The 21,668-nt window shown below is 48.1% G+C and overlaps 1 protein-coding gene across 2 annotated transcripts in view; it reads left to right on the top strand.

Annotated features, from left to right (window-relative positions):
* Positions 1-17,079, top strand: part of ESF1 (ESF1 nucleolar pre-rRNA processing protein) — a 258,010-nt gene extending 240,931 nt beyond the window's left edge. For both annotated transcript variants that reach the window (XM_078649557.1, XM_078649558.1), the window contains exon 14: positions 16,437-17,079. In XM_078649557.1, coding sequence (XP_078505683.1) covers positions 16,437-16,745 — 309 coding nt within the window. In that variant the 3' untranslated portion in view covers positions 16,746-17,079. The remainder of the gene's footprint in view (positions 1-16,436) is intronic.
* Positions 17,080-21,668: the final 4,589 nt, after the last annotated feature.

Raw genomic sequence — 21,668 nt, 5'->3', positions numbered from 1 at the left:
TGGCAGCTCTCTTTAATTATTGTTACCAACATAGATCAATTCCATCTTCATGGAGGGGTAGTATCATTTTACCAGTTCATATGAAGGGCTCTCCACCCCTCCCTATTAACTACAGGCAAATACTTGTCCATGATTCAATAGGCAAAGGTTTTGCTAAGAGCCTTTTAGATCATCTTCAAGATTGGTTGATGTTAATAATACCATACCGGTGGAGCAGGCTAGGTTTAAACCTAACGGTTCTACCTTAGGGAATACCACAGCTCTTCCACTGAAGTATGTGGTGCTATGTAATATGCCGGCCTGCTCCTCTCATATTGACTTCTCTGCGGTTTTTGACCTTGTAGATCGTCCAACTCTATGGCAGAAGCTCAAACATTTCTGACCACCTGCTGAACCTTACCCCCACACCTTATTCCCTTACCTGGTTCCAGGTACTGTTCGGATGCGACTGTGGGTTATCACCTAAAATAATGACGAACAACAGTCTTAAACTAGGCTGATTGTTAGCCCCTCTGTTATTTTCATGATGTAGTTATGATTTACTGATGGTATTGACTAACTCGGGAAGGGATGCCCGTAAGCTAGATCATCGTAAAATATCTTCATTGCTTTATGCAGATGATATTGTGATTTTGCACCTGATGCCTGTAGGGCTTCAGAGTCGGTTGGATTACCTGTAGAGGTGTGCTGTTAGCCACTATTTAAAGATTAATATCAAAAAGAGAAAAGTGATGATCTTAACTGTTAAAGGAGGTAGAAAACTGAGAAATTTTAAGTGGAGGGTAGGAACCCTGGTATTGGAATGTGTTATGATACCCTTATTTGGGCAAAATATTCTCAGGCAATCTCACAGTGAAAGAACACATTTCGCACTTATCTGGGAAAGTGATGGCACATGCCAACACACTCCTTACAATTTATAGGGCTGTTGTTCGCAGTTTTTTTTCCTTTTGCTTTCAGTACATAATGTAAAAATCCCCCCAACTTTACTTTATGCAATTGAAATTATGGTTTTGAAATATTGCAACTTTCTGCATAAAATGAAGGGGAAAGTACTTTGTGGAATTTGTAATTGAATTACCCTTGCGTTGGTTGAAGCCTTATGCTTAGAAATGGGGCTCCCGAGCATCTCTGTTAAGGAACTGGCTGCTGTCCTCCGATGCGGCCACAAGGTTTTGCTTAGCAAAAAAGAATTCTCTCAGAAGCACTCAGCAAGGTAGGTCCACCAACTCCTTGCTTAAGAATTTTAACAAAGCACTACAGCACTTTAATCTAAACAGGGTTGAGTTTACGGCAATGTGTAGTTTTGCAGCGTGAATCTTTCTGGATTCACTATGCTGTGCATTATTCCGCGGTCTTGTGGTTGGGTCCGGATTCGTAGTCTTTTCTTTGGTTTTTTTTTTTGTTTTTTTTTTGTAGCCCAGGTGGGCGTCGGCGTCACACCCCTTTGGGTGTATTTCCGGTGACGTCGGCATGCTTCCTGCGGAAGCTCCCACTCTTGGGCGCCATCTTCAGATTCTTTTTTTCCGCGGTCGGGTCTGGATCGTTCCCGTTTGGGCTCCAGACATTTTTGGAGAAAGAAGAAAGAAAATACAAAAAAGACGAGGAGAAGTCATCTGAAGACTGCAGGGGACTTCATCGCCGAAAAGCCGGCAAGGAGAAGGCGTTTTTCCATCTAGATCATCGACGACCATCGACGAACACGCGACCAGAGAGGCCCTGGACGCTCGATGATGGACAACACGCCGTTCAAGTTCTGCCGTAACTGCCACCACAAGTACGCGCAGAAGGACCAGCACCCGGTATGCAACCTTTGCCTACCGGTGGACCACCGAAGCGGAGACTGCAACGCCTGTTCCGCCTTCGCCCCGAAGACCCTTCGTGTGAGAGAGAGGCAGAGGGTAGCACACGCCACCCTGCAGGGGAAGGCCCCGACTCCGTCCTTCTACGAGCTGGGGATGTCCTCCGAGAAAGAAGACAACGCTGCCGCCGAAGACGACAGCTACACAGTCGTAGAGACCGATTACACGAAGACTTCTGACAAGGTAGGAGACTCTTCGGCCCCCAAGAACCCGAGAGACTCTGAGTCTAGAAAAATCGAGGGCAAGACCCCGAAAGCGCCGACGCCAAAAAAGGCGGCGTCCGCGACTACTCCCAGGCCCAGCGGATCCTCCGAGAAGGAGTCCCCGGCGCCGAGGGCTGCTGATCAGCAGAAAACGTCGAAAATCGTCCCCGAAAAGGATCGATCGACGCCGAGGGAGAAAGACCCAAAACTGACGACGACGACCAGAGACCCAAGATCCGGTCCGACGTCGACAACGAAAACTTCGACGCCGAAAGGTACGGCAACGAACCATCCGCCGAAAAGAACGGCCGACCCATCCGACGCGGAACACGCTGCAGAGATGGAGAAGAAGAGAAGGCGCCTCGAGGCCGAAATGGAGAACATCATGCAGCGGAAGAAAGATTTTGATGCAAAGATGAAGGCCTTCACGATCCCCCACAAGACCAAGCCACCGGTGGTGGAGGCAGTCGAGGAGGAGGAAGAGATCGCCGAAGTCGTCGAGGAACAAGACCAGGACGTCGAGGTGATCGACGACCAGGAGGAGTACGAGAATCCCTACGATAGTTACAACTATGGGGAGGAAGAGGAAAGCAGGATGGACGCGGACTAGACACCCTCTGACCTACAGGAGGTAGATTACATAGATGTCGACACCGACAGCCCGGAGGAGGTGGTCGACACTTACCCCTCGAGGCCCTCGCCGCCGGACGACATCGGGGCCTACAACTCAGTGATACAAGCTGCCGCAGCAGCTTTCAAGCTCAAGCTTGACGAAGAGAAGCAGAAAGCAGACTTCCTTCTAGAAACATTGCTCCCAACACAAACGAGGAGCCAGTTCCTTCCAATGCTCGAGAGCGTCTTGGCTCAGGGGAAGGAAGCTTTCAGGGAGCCCGCAACATGCAAGGCAGTAACTCCCAGAACTGAGAAGAAGTACAAGCATTCCACAAAGGACCCGGCCTACATTCAGGGCACGGTCTCTGCAGACTCCATTATCACGGCCACAGCAAGGAGGAGGGCTAACGTACCCACTACCTCGGGCCCACCACCGGATAAGGAGAGCAAAAGGATGGATCTGGTGGGCAGAAGGATCGAACGGAATGCCGCGACCGACTGGCGCATGGCTAATTCCGACGCCCTGATAAACAGGCACATGTACCAAATCATGGAGGGACTGGGGCAGTTGGTGAAGGACTTGCCCCAGGATGCCAGGCAGAAGGCCAAAAAGCTGGTTGAAGAGGGAAAAAACGCGGCAAATTCTTGCCTTAAGACGGCCCTGGATGGGGCAGACTCCGCCAGCAGGCTCATGATGATGGGCGTCACGGAAAGGAGGCCCGCCTGGCTCAGGATATCCGGTTTCAAACCGGAGGTGCAACACAGCATCCTGAACACACCGTTCAACGGCAACACGCTTTTCGGAACAACAGTTGATGAAACGCTCAGTCAACTGAAAAAAGATAACGAAACAGCAAGATCCATGGGAGCATTGCAGTTCAGAGGGAACAAGAGGGGCACCCCGTCACGGAGGCCCGGCGGGAGAGGCGGAAACCAGCCAGGTACATCACACCAGGCTTTCCAGCAAACGCACCAGGCAGACTCGCAGACTCAGCATGGTCAGCAGAAGCAGTCCTGGCAGTACCAACAAAGAGGCCAGTCCTTTCGAGGGAGAAATGGACGGGGACAAAATAGAAGAGGGGGGCAGCAGCCCTCCTCTAAGTGACTTCAAAAAACTCCGTGTGCCCGCCCACAAAAAAGATCCCAGGGGGCAGCACGTACAGATGGGTCAAGACAAACTAGACACCTACGACCACATGACACCAGTGGGAGGAAGATTAAGATTTCACCTCCGAGAGTGGAGAGAAATCACATCAGACAAATGGATCCTCCACATTATCCAATTCGGATACTGCATAGAGTTGGAGGGGAGACCAACAAGCAGAAAACCAAAAAGAAAGCCACTAGCAGGCAAGCAGCTGCAGTGTCTGCAGGAGGAGGCAAAGGAACTCCTGCGGAAGCAGGCCATAGAACGGGTACCCTTCAAGGAAAGAAACACAGGAGTATACTCGACGTACTTCCTGGTACCAAAAGTAGACGAGACAATGAGACCCATTCTCGACTTACGGTTCATGAACAAATTCATAAGAACGCAAAAATTCAAAATGACCTCCCTGCAAGAGGTGCTCCCACAATTGCAGATCGGGGACTTCATGGTCACAATAGACCTCAAAGACGCATACCTGCACATTCCAATGAACAGAAAGCACAAGCACATGCTGAGGTTCACCATCGGAGAAAGCCACTACCAGTTCACGACACTGGCCTTCGGTCTAAAATCAGCACCAAGAGTTTTCACAAAGTGCCTCGCAGCAGTCGCAGCGCACCTAAGAAGGCAAGGAATACACGTATACCCTTACCTGGACGACTGGCTGGTGAAAGCAAACTCATACCAGAAATGCAAGCTGCACGCACATACAGTGACAAGCACGCTCATAAACCTGGGGTTCTCCATCCATTGGAAGAAATCATCAATGGAGCCAGAACAAGTGAAGATCTTCCTGGGAGCACAGATCAACACCTTACAGGGCAAGGTGTTCCCCAGCGAGAAGAGGGCGAGGGCACTGGTGAAGGAAACTCGCCTCTACTGGAAGGGACAAGCTCGGACAGCGAGGACTGCGAGCAAGATCATGGGGATGATGGCATCATGCATCCACCTGGTACCGAATGTACGACTCCACATTAGACCCATTCAAGAATGGCTACAGGAGCAATGGTCACAAGCTACAGGCAGTTGGGAGGATCTAGTGGTTGTAACGCACGCAGTGCAGAAGGAGATGACATGGTGGACCATGGAGAACATAGCAAGGGGAAAGCCTCTAACGCCCCCAACGCCAACAGTGACCATCACCACAGACGCATCCCTGAAGGGATGGGGCGCTCACATGGAGGAGCTCAAGGTGAGGGGACTGTGGACACCAACAGATGCGACAAAGCACATCAATTACTTAGAATTGAAGACAATCTTCCTTGCACTGAAAGCCTTTCAAACAAGACTGTACAAACACAAGGTGTTGATACAAACAGACAATACCACTGCGATGTTCTACATCAACAAGCAGGGGGGCACACAGTCAGCCCCGCTTTCAACGCTGGCGCAGGAGATATGGAGATGGGCCATCCCTCTCAAGATAGACCTGCTAGCCATACACCTGCCAGGGAAGGACAACATACAAGCGGATTGGCTCAGCAGGCAGACATCGGCATCCCACGAGTGGGAGCTCAATGCTCAGGAGACAAGGCGCCTATTCGACAGATGGGGAACTCCATCGGTGGACCTGTTTGCCACACGCCAGAATGCAAAATGCCAAAACTTCGCATCCAGGCAGCCCGAGGAAGGGTCACTAGGGAATGCCCTATGGATAGATTGGTCAAGGACATTTGCCTACGCCTTTCCCCCGATACCACTGATGCACAGAGTACTGAGCAAGTGCAGAGCGAGCAACATGACACTGATACTGGTCGCACCACAGTGGGCGAGGCAGACATGGTACTCGCAGATCATGGAGATGACACAGTGTGCACCCCACAGATTCAGCAGGAGGAAAGACCTACTCTCCATGCAGAACGGAGAGGTGCTACACCCAGAGCCAGAGAGCATGAGCCTAGTAGCGTGGCTCCTGAGGACATAGAGTTCGCACATTTAAGATTGCCAGAAAGTACCCTGAGGGTCCTGCGGGAGGCAAGAAGGCCTAGCACTCGGAAGTGCTATGTTGCGAAATGGAAAAGGTTCACAATATGGTGCAGACAAGAAAGACTTCACAATAAAATGAAGAAGGACTCCACAGTGCTAAAGTACCTGACGCACTTGCTAGAGAAGAACCTTAGCTCATCCTCTTTGAGAGTTCACTTGGCAGCGATAGTCGCCTACACAAGGGGAGAAACTTGCAGGAGTTTCTTCACATCACAGGTGGTGAAGAGATTCCTAGAAGGTGCGAAAAGGATCGCACCACCCAAGCGGGTGCCGCCACCTGCATGGAACTTGAACATAGTCCTAACGTAACTCATGAAGGAGCCCTTTGAACCGCTCCACAAGGCGTCCTTAAAGATGCTAACTATGAAAACAGCTTTCCTGATTGCAATAACGTCCTTACGCAGAGTAAGCGAGCTTCAGGCACTGACGCTACAAGAACCCTACATACAAATACACAATGATAGGGTTGTGATGAGGACTGACCCACACTTCATGCCGAAGGTGGTATCTAAATTTCACATGAACCAGTCTATACAGATACCGAGTTTTTTCCAAAAACCAACAACTGCCGCAGAGCGAGCTCTGCACACCCTGGACGCCAGAAGGGCAGTCATGCACTACATTGAGAGGACGAAGGGACACAGGAAAACAAAACAGTTCTTTGTGTCATTCGCCAACAGTTACATGGGAAAAGCAGTAACCAAAAAGACCATTGCACGATGGATCGCACAGACAATTCAACTCTGCCACAAGCGTGCAGGACAAGAGCTAGCAGAGGGGACACGTGCCCACTCCACTAGGAAAAAGGGTGCTACAATAGCCTTCCTGGCTAACACACCCATACAAGACATATGCCTGGCGGCAACATGGGCTTCGGTGCACACGTTCACGAAGCACTACTGTGTGGACATACAGATGAACAAGGAAGCTCAAGTTGGACAGAAGGTGCTACAGCACATATTCAATACCCAACGCTCATCTTCCATCCAACCGCCACAGAGATGAGAAACCGCTACAAAATCTATGCACAGCATAGTGAATCCAGAAAGATTCACGCTGCAAAACGAATAGTTTTCTTACCTGTCGGTGTAGTTTTGCAGCTTGAAGATCTTTCTGGATTCACTAGCGAACCCACCCACCTCCGCCAGAAAGATGAGGCTGGAGAGAGAAGAGGTGGAAATAGAAAAAGTGGAAAAGACTTTGAAGGTACAAAGCGGTAAAATATCACCTGAATAGAACATTGCCATTACTTCGGAAACGAAAGAAACACGGAAAAAAAGAACCCGAAGATGGCGCCCAAGAGTGGGAGCTTCCGCAGGAAGCATGCCGACGTCACCGGAAATACACCCAAAGGGGTGTGACGCCGACGCCCACCTGGGCTACAAAAAAAAAAAAAAAACTACGAATCCGGACCCAACCACAAGACCGCGGAATAATGCACAGCATAGTGAATCCAGAAAGATCTTCAAGCTGCAAAACTACACCGACAGGTAAGAACACTATTCGTTTTACACTTATGAACTTTTTGAAAGCTATCATAAGACTGTTTCCCTTCGGATGCTTCGAACACACCGGGCAGAGTGTTGAAATTAAACTTCGGTGCCACCAGTTCCGGTCAGAATCTGCTTATATCTCAACTCTCCCCCCCCCAAATGGGTGTGCCAGTTTGTTCCTCCTCTACAACAACTTCGGTGGTGCTTCTGAGTCCGCTCCAGACTTGGGGTTCCTTTCGACCCGGTCTGAGGCTTGCTCATTCCCCAGCAGCCCTTCTCCGCCGCAGAAAGTGCATCCTCTTCAACGTACGCTCCCTCCACAGACACGCCACAGAGATCTGGGACCTGCTCAACACCCTCTCGCCAGACGTCGACTTATTCACTGAAACATGGAGCAAGATACAAGATCCAAAAAAAAGACCGCCCCCACCACCCAGGAGGAGGACACGCCATCGCACACAAGAGCTGCCTCTGACTCTCCACCTACAGCACGAACGACCCCCTCTCCGACACTGAGCACCTCCACTTCCAGATCCAAACCAGCCCCAGAACCACGCTGCGTGGGACCCTCGTCTACAGGCCCCCTAGGCCCGCGCCTTTTCCGCTGCCACCATTGCTGACCTTGTCGCACCCCACGCCATCGCCTCCACGGACTACATTCTCATCTGAGACCTGAACTTCCACCTCGACAACCGCAGTGACCCCGACTCCACCACCCTCCTTGACAGCCTCTTCAACTTCGGACTGAAGCAGCTAGTCATCACCCCCACCCACAGAGCCAGACACACCCTCGACCCCATCATCGCAGGAGGGACCAACATCCACTTCAGCCACACCACGCAGCCCCTCTGGACAGACCACCACTTAGTACACTTCATCTTAAACCCCACCACAGCACCCAAACCCGCCTGTGTCTGCCACAAAGGTAATGGAACAAGATCGCAGAGGAACACCTCAAAACCACCCGCCTCCCCGAGCCCCCCTCCGCCACGACCGGTGCCAACTCAAAAGCCAAAGAACTACATTGCTGGATCTCTAACTGCGCAGACAAGCTCGCACCCCTGAAGGCCCCCTGGTTCACCACCGACCTCCAAGACGCCAGGCGCTCCTGCAGACGCCACGAGAAAGTTTGGCGGAAGAGGAAAACCACAAAGACCAGAACGCCTTGAAGGAATACCACCAACGCATAAGAGCCACCAAGCGGACCTTTATCAAGAACAAAATCCTCAACAACGCAAGTAACGCAAAAGAACTCTTCATCGTCATACAGCAGTTCACCAAACTCTCCAGCGAAGCCACGGACGTGACACCATCTCAGGACTTCTGCAACAAGCTCAGCTCCTACTTCCACCTGAAAATCAAGGCCCTCTACGACAACTTCAGCAAACACACTCCAGACACCACCCTCATCCCCACCACCGACAACCAGCTGACCATCACCACCTGGAAACCTGCTACCACCGAAGACACCACTGCGACAATGAAGAAGACACACTCAGGAGCCCCGATAGACCCGAGCCCGCCGCACATCTACCACAGAGCCTCTGCCGCCATAGCACCCGAACTAGGCCGGACCATTTACGCCTCCCTCGAATCCTGCATCTTTCCCGACGACTGAAAGTAGGCAGAGGTCAAGCCCCTCCTCAAGAAACCCTCAGCCGACCCAGCAGACCTGAAAAACTACCGGCCCATCTCTCTCCTCCCCTTCGTAGCCAAAGTCACCGAGAGATTCATCAACACCCAGCTGACCACCTTCATCGAAGAGAACACCATCCTCGACTCCTCCCATTCCGGATTTCGCAGCAACCACAGCACCGAGACTGCCCTCCTCGGCGCCACTGACGACATGCTCATGCTTCTCGACCAGGGCCACACTGCGGCCCACATCCTACTAGACCTCTCTGCAGCCTTCAACACCGTTTCTCACCGGCAGGACCCAAAGGATAAGACTCCCACCATTCCTCTCCGAACCCACAGAAATCAACTGTGGAGTATCCCAAGGATCCTTGCTCAACCCCACGCTCTTCAACATCTACATGGCCCCGCTTGCCGCCATCGTCAGACAGCATGGGCTCAGCATAGTATCCTACGCGCACAACACCCAGCACATCCTCTCCCTCACGAATAATCCCGGAGACACCAGACTCTGCTTCAAGGAAGGAAGGAAGGAAGGACATTGCAGCCTGGATGAACGACAGTTGCCTGAAGCTCAACTCAGAGAAGACAGAAGTCCTCATCCTTGGACCCTCCCCCACAGCCTGGGACAACACCTGGTGGACATCCGCCCTCGGAACCCCTCCCACTCCAACGGGCCACGCCCGAAACCTCACCATCATCCTGGACTCGCCAGATCAACGCCGTCGCCTCCACCCGCTCCAACGCCCTCCTCATCCTCCGCAAGACCTTTAAGTGGACCCCCCCGCCCCTAAATGCAGAAAGACCGTCACCCATGCACTCATAACCAGCAGATTAAACAATGGTAACGCCCTCTACACCGGAATCAACAGAACCCTGCTACACAAGCTCCAAACCATCCAGAACACCTCAGCCAGTCTCGTCCTCGGAGCCCCATGACACGAGCACATCCACTGGCTCCCCGTCGAGAGGAGAGTAACCTTCAAGCGACTCACCCACACCTTCAAATCACTCCACAACATCAGACCCAGATACCTCAACGAGAGAGAATCCTTCCACGTACCCAAAAGGAACCTCCGCTCCGCCAACCTCACCCTGGCAGAGACCCCACATATCCGCAGAACCAGAGCAGGCGGAAGAGCCTTCTCCTACGTCGCAGCAAAGGCTTAGAACGAGCTCCCAGTCAACATCAGACACTCACCTACTCTGCACACCTTCAGGAAGAGCTTCAAGACCTGGCTCTTCGACTGATCTGGAGCTGCTACCTCCCCACCCCCCAAGCGCCTTGAGACCCTCATAGGTGAGTAGCACGCTCTATAAATGACTGATTGATTGATTATCATTTGGTTTACCTCAAGGGATCCAGATATACTCTCATGAAGGGGAAAAAATATAAGGTTTGAGATAATAGTATCTACATGCTTTGGGGCCCGTCCTCAACCATATTTAAAGTGGAACTTGGAGCATAGCATTTCTCAGTTTGTTTATTTATTAACATTTATTTTCTTTTTTTATTGTTTTGATTGAATATTTTGCCATTAAAGACTATTAGAGAAGCATAGTGGGGCGTGTCCCTGGAATTTAGATTGTGTAATCTCTGCTTGGTCTCCAGACAAACTTTAGAGCATGTTCTTTTTGGGTATCCTTTATTGTGCCATAATCGTCGATGTTTGTTGAAACCACTGTTTTTGAAATATGGAGTGCGCTCCTCAAAAGATGCCATGCATTTTTTTATTTACTCCAGTAAATAAAATTGTGTTTTAAAAAAAAATTTTTTTTTATAAATGTTTCTTAGATATATATATTGATTGGGTTAACTGTATTCCATGTAAAGTGAATCTCATTGTAAATCTGTATTCTAAAAAATAAAAAAGACCGGTTTCTTTCACCATCCCAGTGGTTAAAGATTTCCTGAAAGGCATTGACTCTTTGGTAGGCCTGTATACTTTTGTACAAATTGTGGGCCCATTTAAACTCATGCATAGGTCTGGGCCTCTAGCGAGGCTCATAGTTCTATCTTCAGCTAAAAGGGCAAGTCAGATTCAAATGGTGTATGCCGAATAGCAATTTCACCCTATTTAAGGAATTTATACCCACAGTGCCAATTAGTGGACCAGCACCCAAGAATAACCATGTCCTGGCAAGATATATCAAACTTGACCACGAATCAGGCAGAAACCAAAGTCTACTCACCGGAAGAAGCGGAAATAATTTATGCTTTAGTTAAGGAAGTGAGGGAATTCGGACCATCAACAGGAACTACAATGCAGCAACTTAAACAACTAGAATATTTAATGAAGAAAGAAGTGAATCAAAGATTACACGCTACAACGCTGATCGAATATCACAAAGTCAAGCGTATACCTCGAGGCTTAAGGGTGGCTCTACGCCCAATGCTCTTTAAATACAATAAATCCTTTATGGCCCGTTGGAACGCTATTTTGAACAAATGTTCGCTTGATTTAATATTACTTATTATAGAGGAGATATCGACCTTGCTAAGCGAATTAAGTTTTGATATCAACAAATTAAAGAATGAAATAAGCAGCAGGATGGAAAATGAGAATTGGAATCAAGTACTTGATAAGATAAATAAGAACCTTGATATACATGCAAAGGAGGTACATGAAAGGAAGATCCGCAAGTTCCGAAGGGACACAATTGATTACAAGTTGGACGAGGTCTATACCTGGGCTGAGAAATATGCACAGAAGAGGGTTTTCAAAAAGCCTGATACAGCTTCCTCAGAGGAGAGTATAGTACAAGATGAGGACTTATCCATGCAGAGGCCCCCTGCTACTGTGACACATCTTACAGCACCAAACTTGGAAACTTCTGCTACCACCTCCAAAGGAAGTGGACCTTTTTTAGGAGAGGGCCCCTTGTTCAGAATTCCACCAGACAAACCATCCCCACAGCAAGACGAAACACTAGGCGCGGAAAAACCAAAGGCGCACAAGGAACAAGGGAGACCACAGCGCACTGTGAAGAAGTGAACTCTTTGGTAATCAACATTTCATCAAGACAGTTAACCTCAGATGAGATCAAAGTACTTAACAAAGGAACCTCTTTTGTTCCGTCTTACACATCCAATGCACTAGAAACAGAGGTAGCCCTCTTTAAATTCATGCGTAAGCTGAGATTAAGGTGGTTTTTCACAACCAATCCCAGTCAACAAGAACTGACGCTTGAACAGAAGAAATTCAGACCCAAAAGTAAATTTTTATCACCTATCTCCCACAAGACTCTTGATATCTTTGAATCCCTGGTCAAAAAGGATTTGGAATCGATAAAGTATGGTTCACAACAACACCAGAACTTGAGTCCGAAAGAACGACGCACTCTCAATAAGCTGAGACAAGACCCCTCAGTGACATTTCATCCAGCAGACAAAGGAGGAGCATTAGTGGTGCTTGACACCGATTTTTACAACAAGAGCGTGATGGAACACATTCATGATAAAGACACTTACCTGCCATTGGAACAAGACCCTACAAATGAGTTGCTGAGAGTATTGGACGAGTTTCTGTCTAGAGCATTAGAATCTGACATCATAGATGTAAACACAAGGAATTTTCTTTTCAACTCTGCTCCTAAGATTCCGACTCTGTATATGCTACCAAAGGTGCATAAGCACAGAACTCAACCGCCTTTCCGACCGATAGTAGCAGGCTGCGGATCCATCCACGAACCTCTTGGATACTATCTTGACTTTTACCTACAACCGTTGGTCCAATCCTGGAAGACATACGTTAAAGACACTACAGACTGTTTACTAAAACTGGAATCCCAAAAACATCTCTTTGCTAATGACATCTGGCTCTGCACAATTGATGTAGTCGCTCTTTACACCTCTATCGCACACAAAGAAGGAATGGAGGCAATAGAATGGCGATTATTAAACTCTGAAATTGATCATGAGAAATCAGTATTCTTACTGGAACTACTACATTTTGCACTCTACAATAACTATTTTGTTTGGATGGATAAATTTTTCATACAACGTACCGGAACAGCAATGGGTTTTCCCGGAGCCCCATCGTACGCCAACACCTACATGGCCCATTTCGAGGAACAATATATACTTTCTAATGAGATGTGGAAACAACATGCAGCAGTTTTCTTGAGGTATATAGATGACATTCTGGTCATTTGGACAGGTACCAGAGAAGAATTGGAAGATAGTATTTGCAAACTGAATGATTGTAACCCTCGTATTCAATTTACACACAACATTGAAAAACAGAAGATTCATTTTTTGGACATTGAATTGAGTAAAACACCCACAGGCCTATCGACGTCTGTATACAGGAAGCCAACTGATGTGAATAATGCACTGCTTTTCTCGAGTGCTCACCCATACAGTCTGAAAAAACATCTTCCGATTTCGCAGATGATGCGAATCAAGAGAATAACATCAGATGACTTACGGACTCAGGAAGAAATTACAAAACAGATACAACAATATAAAGAGCGGGGTTACCCAGAAAAAATACTGAGTCAAGCTGCACAGGTTACCTCAACGAAAACACGCGATGAACTTTTAACGCCTAAAGAAAAAATCCCCATGCAACGTGAGGTATTTGTTCTCAAGAATTCTACACAAGCAACACAAATCAAAACTGCAATCAGGAACCGGTGGGAACTTATTGAAAATGAACCTGACTTTAAAACAGTTTTCCATGGCAGCCCCCTTTTTGCACACACTAGAACTAAGAATTTAAGGGAACTCTTGAAACCTCCAAAAAAAACCACCCGACAAAGAGAGAGGGGCATGATGAAATGTTATAACTGCGGACAATGTGGTAACGTCATCACAGGAGATCAATTTCCCCACCCGCATACAGGGGTGAACATTAAGTTAAGACACAATGCAGATTGCAACACAGAAGGAGTTGTATACGCGATTAAGTGTCCCTGCGGATTAGTGTACGTAGGACGCACAAGTCGTAAAGTAAAGACTCGTATGGTAGAGCATAAAAGTAGAATCAGGAATCGTACCACAACTTCCCCACTGGCCAGACATTGGGTAGAAGCAAGTCACACAATTCCTCAATTAAGGTACACAGTTCTAGAACGTATAGAGCGCTCCCCAGGATTGGATTTGCACACACTTCTAGCCAGAAGGGAAACACATTGGATAAAATTTTTGGGAACAATTCATCCGAATGGTTTAAATGACCATTATGAACTAGTGTGTTTTCTTTAAACAACTAAACAGTACGTATGTTAGACTGTAAGAAGGAACACTGAGTCTTTAAATTTAAACTCATTTTATGTTCCCCTCTCTCATTTTTCCTACTTTTCTTTAATTTCCATCTCTGGTTGCACGTGATATGGAAGAGCCTGTAACAGTTAGGCGTCTCTTTACCTATGAAGCTTGAGCTTAAACGCTTTTGCTCCACTTTTCACAATAATTTCAATATATACGTTTTTTTCACAGTGGTTTCCCTTATATTCACTATATGCGCATAGTGCGATTTTTCTGAAATTAGGTGTGAGTTTTTACTCTTTACAATACATACAAGTTTAGACCTCAACTGTTTCTTTGTTTTTAAGAATGAGGTAATAACTTAACAATAAGAATTGAGGTTCAAAAATAGTGTAGTAACCGTCTACAGTATGTAGTAGGCAGTAAGTCATAGTTCGCCATTTAAAATGAGGAGTATCCCTGTCGGGTGGAGGTAGTCCCTCCTTTGTGTTTGTTAAGGCAGTAAACATCGGGCGAGTTCCGCACCATGTGACATGCAGGGCGGACTCGCACAGAGAAACCATTCAGGACGCCGTCGTTGGAGGCGCCAGGTTAGAGCGAGAATGGCGAAATGAGATTGTTAGCAGGCGAGGCAGCCGCGTAACACCCTACTCACCAATAGTTTCTCTTTAAATAGAACGCAGCAGGGGGACTTTCCTTGAACGTCGAGTGGACCCGCATCTACAAGTGGCGGTAAGACTCGTTACACAGTAGGAATGTAACTGGGGTTTAAAGGATTTCGTAAGGAAGTGGCTTCTGACTGGTATTTGTTTACCGTTCAGGTGTTGGATCAAAGAGGGAGAGTTTTGTTGGAGTCGGAATATGAGCACATTAGTTGTTCATAAGTCTGTACGTATTTTTTGAATTGATAGTATACTTGTTTGGAGTGAGGGTCTTCTGTTGAGCACAGTAATTAACTAGGTTCGATTGACACCAACACGTTGTTTTAGGATGGCATGACAGGGAGCTTTCTTCTTTCTTCTTTTCTTTTCACCCTAGAGAATGCACATATACTTTCTTTCATTTTTCTGTATTAAGGGCTGGTTTTCACAGTTTTCTTATTTTCAAGATTGCACTTAAACAGCACGGGTACATTATGGTGGTGTGTACTATACGTTGTTTTCCCTCAGTGTTCACTTCAGTAAGCTTTTTGCGATATGATACTTTGTATATATGTAATTATTCATTACAATTCGGTATGTTGTTGTATTTTAGATCCTGTTGAATCAGCAATCTGAGAGAATTAAGGCACTTATGGACCTTTGAAAGCCGATTTTTTGAATTCTGTTTGGACACGTTTAATCCCCTGAAGAAGGGAGCTAGATGCACCCGAAATGCATTGGGTTTTTGTTTGTGAATTTGAATTGCACTAATTGATGAATCGCTATTACTATGTTATTTGTATTGAAAATATGATGTGATAATATTTTCAAATGCCGCTTGTTTTGAATATGAAAAATTTGAAAAAACACGAATGTACATAATTATTTTTGACATATACTGTTCATGTGTAAAAATACTATATTATCCTTTGAGAAAATAAATGTTAACTTGAGCATTTGAATACATGTGTTAAATTTCGTTGAAATTGCAAAGGCGTTCTGCCCATTAGCTGTGCGACTAGCAGCCCCGGGTTACCCAGGGCTCATACTTACATAACTGTTACCCAGGAGGGTGTGGGCACACAACCCTCACACTAGTGAGCACGCGAAAACTATTAGCATCCACATAACCTACGTTCACCTTTGAGTACAGGAGTGCGGTTCCACCCTATTTAAGGAATAGCAATTTGCAGCATTAAAGTGACACTAGTTACTCACTCTTCTTTTTTTCCTGAAAGGTTGTTGGACTAGCTTAGCAGTCTTACTGTTTTTGTTGCATTTTTTCACAAATTCAGCCACAGCAGAAGACTCTGTTAATACCTTGGATATTAAAATGGCTTTGAGAGAGTATTGTGATAAAAAACATTTGACGTATGTAAATCAAAAAACATTTGTAAATTATAGGTTTGTCCGTACTGGCTTGGCATTCAAAAGAGCCCAAGGAAACATGAATAGTTTACCACAGTTCTAAATATAATCCAAAAATCAACAGACCCTTTCATGGTTAAATCCTCCTTCCACGCTGTATACAATAAAATTATATATTCAGAAATATTCAGATTCAACTATCTAAAAATGACTATTTTTCTGATTTCAGAAGTGTTGATTTATTTGATTATCTAATATGTGTTGTTCCCATTATTAGATCAACACTGGAGATACCAGGTTTCAAGCTATGTATACTTCTCATCTGTTTAATGTGGATCCATCTGACCCCAATTTCAAGAAAACCAAAGCCATGGAGAAAGTCTTGGAGGAGAAAGCTCGGCGAAGAGAACAAGAACAGGCAAATCATACAGAGATCCTAAAGAAACCAAAACAAGTAATAGAAGAAGGAAAGAAGCAGCAAGCCTCTGTGAAAAACACCCTGGATCCAGCTTTATCGATGTTAATAAAATCTGTAAAAAATAAAACTGAACAGTTCCAAGCACGGAAAAAACAAAAAGTAAAATAGACCAAACATCATAATTTTGTATCCTACTTCCAAAATTTGGGGCACTAGCACTTCACTATCAGCTAACTTAATCATGGATTATTTTCCAAAATGCTGTCAACATTAGTTGTAGTGCTAAAGAAGGGACGTAACCCGCAACTGATTTAGTAACCAGCTGCAGCATCTTCATTACACTTCTGTGAGTGGCTTAACAAAATAAAGCCACAAGGATACCAGTTTTTCTTTTCCCAACAGATATGTGACTGTGAAACAAAAATATATTTTAAACTTTATTAATATTTGAAATATCTATTTGTGAGATATATTTACCCAATATAAACTCTTTGTCATAAAAGGTGTATTATTTATCTTTTGTTACCCTCAAAAGAATGGGGAGCGGAAGTGAACCAAAGTAGAGGACATGGTGTATTTGAGCAAAGATGATTGCCTAAGCTTGGTTGTGAATCTTTTCTTGATTCATATGCTGTGTATTGTTCTATTCACTAGTGCTTTGGTCTGGAATTGCCCTTATTTTTTCCTTTTTTGTTTGTTGTTTCTCTGTCAACTAGTGGGTTGGTACAGACATCCACCTATGATGTCGGAAGTATGCCCACAGTGTGTGTGTGGTCTCTGTTTTCTTTCATTAGGTTCAGTTGCACAGTCCAAAGTTCCAGGTCAGATCACGGAGGAAGTGGAGATGACACTAAGGAACATCAAGGAAAATGGCACAAAATGGCTGAAAACTCAGCAGGCACTAAGGAAAACTGAAAATCACAGAGAAAGACTAAAATACAAGTTTTTTCATTTCGACTTTGTGGGTCAAAGATTGTATATCTGGAAGAAACAGTTAGTTATAGATTCATTACCTTAGAATTACCTGGATCTGGAAAGTTTTCGTCAGCAGTACCACTGCGCGTCGGTAGGTGGCATTGGTTGACTCTGCGTCAGGCGTTGTGGTCGTCAGGATGACGTCGCCGAAGATACTTGGGTGCCGCTCTCGCACACTGATGGCAGTTCTTTCTTTTTCCTTACCAGCAAGCGCAGATCCGAAGAGAGCGGTACCCCTAGTCACTTTTTGACTGACTTTTTGCGACTTCTCTTCGAGTCTTACATAGACTCCTGGTGCACGAGGGATGCCCGGTTTCTTGGCCTGCTGCTCCTGTACTCATTTCTACAAAGCGATGTATGCCATCTTTTGGCAGCCTGACTCCGCCGTGCACCTTTGGGCCCGTGGCCTCGGCTGGGGGTCCTAGGCCTTTGACGCCGGCGGCTCCGCAGGGCCCCTTTGGATCCAGGCTTGGATCCGGAGTGGCTCGGGCCGACCTCATTATACCTCCACCGGCGCTGATTCCACAGGCACCACTTCCGGTGCCGGCTGGACCTCCAGCCGGTGTCGATCCTGGCTTCCACCCCAATGTGGATACAGAGCCAGACCTGCGTCGAACGACGGATCTGGCACCGATGGGCACTATTGTGCCTGCATTCCACCCTGCCAACGTTCAGCCAGTTTGGCAGCCAGAAGAGGGTGAGTAAGACTGCTCAGCTGGAGTACGATCAGGACTGGAGAGAGGACTTGGGGGATGCCAGGGGTCTGGACACCTCGCTAGACCTTGGCATGTTGTCTCCTCCTACCGTGGCTACGGAGGCGGGAGCGTCTTATGCAGTGGTGTTGCGCAGGACGGCCAAGGCCCTACACCGTGAGCTACTACTGTGGGCAGACCGAGGTGCTTCAACCAGCAGCGAGCTCTTCGAGCCCCTGCTGCTGTTTAATGAAGCCCTCACAGACATCCTTTTGGGCACCTGGTCCAGGCCCACCACAGGGGCTCCTATAGATTGGATGGTTTCCCGAAGACACCGCCCGGGCGACCCCTCTTTCCTCTCCCAACACCCCACCCCCGAAAGCTTGGTAGTCCAAGACTCAGCATCCCAAAGCGCGTTCCCTACCACACCACCGGATAGGGAATCCAAGAAGCTGGATCAGTTTGGGAATAAGTTGTTTTCTTCATCTAGCTTAGGGCCGCGGTCGGTGAACACTGCATTCCTCTTGGGCCGTTATTCCAACTCCATGTGGGGTACAGTGGCGCAAGTGCTGCCTCAGCAGAGTTCGCCATCCGATGTGGACAGGACACTGCCGACTCACTGGGTAGGACCATTTCAACGTCAGTGGCGCTTCGCCGTCATGCCTGGTTGAGGACGACTGGCTTTTCTGGGGCTGTCCAGATCACCTTGATGGACATGCCCTTTGATGGCGGTTGCCTATTTGGCGACGGGGCAGACAATGGATTCTCGGGCTACGGCCAAGTCCTTGGACGTCTCCACCACGCACTCTGCACGGTCTGGTTTTCGCCCTTTTCGTGGCCACAGAAGGGGTGCCCCAACACATTCCTTTCAGAGCCACAGGCAGCGCACGCTGTTTAACCTCAGCGCTGCCGGGGACGTGGGAACCACTGACGTGGTTCTGAGGGCCAGCGGGCAGGCCAGTCCACAATTGCCCCCTCTGCAGCAGTCTCCAAACCTTCTTAGTCAGACCTTTCAGGCCCATCAAACGCCAGCGGGCGGCAGCATTCGCCATCACCTCCCCCACTGGCGCACCATCACGTCGGACTGGTGGGTTTTGCTGATAGTCCGAAGGGGCTACTCCCTCCCCTTCGAGACTATCCCCCCAGACATGCCACCCCAGTATCATCGCATGTCGGGGGATCATCTGGCCCTTCTCCAACAGGCCAAAGGAGTCATCAAGCATGTTCCTGCCCCAGAAGTTGGTTGTGGTTGCTATTCCCACTGCTTTCTGGTACCCAAGAAGGACAAGGGCCTGCGTCCTATCTTGGATCTCAGGGACATCAGCCGCTTCCTCCGGAAGGAGAAGTTCAAAATGTTGACCCTGGCTCAGATCTTGTCTGCCCTAGACACTGGAGACTGGATGGTAGCGTTGGACTTATAGGACGCTTATTTTCACATCCCCGCCGGCCCACCGGCGTTACCTGCGGTTCACGGTAGGCCACGAGCACTTTCAGTTTACAGTGCTCCCCTTTGACCTTACCAGCACCCCTCAGGTGTTCGCGAAAGTGATGGCAGTGGTCGCAGCTCATCTGCGCAGATCAGGGGTTCCAGTCTTCCCCTATCTCGACGACTGGTTGTTGAAGGCGGGCTCGCCCCAGGCAGTCGTTCCCCACCTCCAGACTACGGCCATCCTCCTGCATTCGCTGGGGTTCTCCATCAATGTGCAGAAGTTTTACCTGACCCCCTCTCAGAAGCTCCTCTTCATTGGAGAGGTTGAGGACACGTCGCAGTTTCCGGGTGTATCCTCCTGAACAGCGAGTCCGGGATATTCGGGCTATGATTCCGATCTTTCAGCCTCTATCCCAGATTTCGGTCAGGATGACCCCGAGGCTGCTGGGCCTCATGGCCTCCAGCATCCTGCTGGTCGATCATGCCAGGTGGCATATTCGGGCTCTGCAGTGGGACCTGAAGTTCCAGTGGGCGCAGCATCAGTGGAATCTGTCCAATTGCGTCTAGATCTCGGAGGGCACTGCACGACAATTACAGTGGTGGCTCACGAACCAGGATTGGGTCACCGGCAGGTCGCTCTCCCTTCCCCAACCAGAACACTCACTGGTGACAGACGCATCCCTTCTGGAATGGGAGAGGCTGAGATCAGAGGCCTCTGGTCTCCGTCAGAGTCCGAGCTCCACATCAACCTTCTGGAGCTTCGGGCGATCTGTCTTGCACTAAAAGCATTCCTTCCCTGTCTGGGGATGAGTAGTGCAGGTGTTCACGGACAACACCACCGCCATTTGGTACTGCTACAAATAAGGCGGGTGGGGTCGTGGACCCTATGAAGAGGCCCTCCGTCTCTGGACATGGCTGGAACATCAGTGCATATCCCTGGTGGTTCAACACCTGGCAGGTTCCCTGATCGTCAGGGCAGAAGAACTCAGCTGCAGGTGCATGATGAATCACGAATGGCGTCTTCACTCTGAGGTGGTGCAAGGTCTCTTTCAACAGTGGAGAGAGCCTTGGTTAGATCTATTCGCCTCCAACAAGAACGCACAATTTCAGCAATTCTGCGCGTTGGAATTTCTTAGGCGGCACTCACTAGGCGACCCTTTTTGACGCAAGTGGAGTTGCGGTCTTCTATATGCCTTTCCGCCTATACCACTTCTGCCCCGATTGCTGAAGAAGATAAAGTGCAACTGGGCCCAAGTCATTCTTGTGGCTCCGGATTGGGCATGAAGAGTCTGGTATCCTGAGCTGCTCAACATGGCCATCGATCCCCCGATCCGACTCCCTCTTCGGGAGGATCTTTTGTAGCAGCAGCAGCAGCTGGGGACGGTCCTCCACCCGAACCTGTCCAACCTCCACCTCCTTACTTTTCTGATGTGCGCTCCATTTGAGCCGCTACATAACTGTCCTCTCAGACTTCTCACTTTGAAAATTGCTTTACTGGTGGCCTTCACCTCTGCACGCAGGGTGAGTGAGCTACAGCTCTGTCTTCCAAGCCTCCTTTTCTGGCTGTTCATCCGGACAAGGTCGTCCTCCGAACTCGACCTTCCTTTCTTCCGAAGTTGGTCACTTCTTTTCATATTGGCCAAACCATTACTTTGCCCACCTGATTTCCGCCTCCTTCAAAAGAGGAAGAGGCTCCATCGTGTGGACCCAAAACGTGCGCTCTCCTTTTATTTGGATCACACCAAGCAATTCTGGGTGGACGACCAGCTCTTTGTTGGTTACGTGGGCGCTAAGAAAGGTCGGACCGTGCACAAACTGACCATCTCCAGGTGGGTCGTTTTTTGCATCAAGGCCTGCTATTCTTTGGTAAAGAAGGAGCCTCCAGTGGGGTTGCGTGCCCATTCCACCAGGGCGACGGCAGCTACTACTGCTTTGGAACGGGGAGTTCCTCTAACTAAACATCTGTCAAGCAGCTACGTGGGCATCGCTGCACAC

The sequence above is a fragment of the Lissotriton helveticus genome, chromosome 6 (genome assembly GCF_964261635.1).
Source record: "Lissotriton helveticus chromosome 6, aLisHel1.1, whole genome shotgun sequence".
NCBI lineage: Eukaryota > Metazoa > Chordata > Amphibia > Caudata > Salamandridae > Lissotriton > Lissotriton helveticus.
This window is presented reverse-complemented; position numbering and strand designations above follow the sequence as displayed.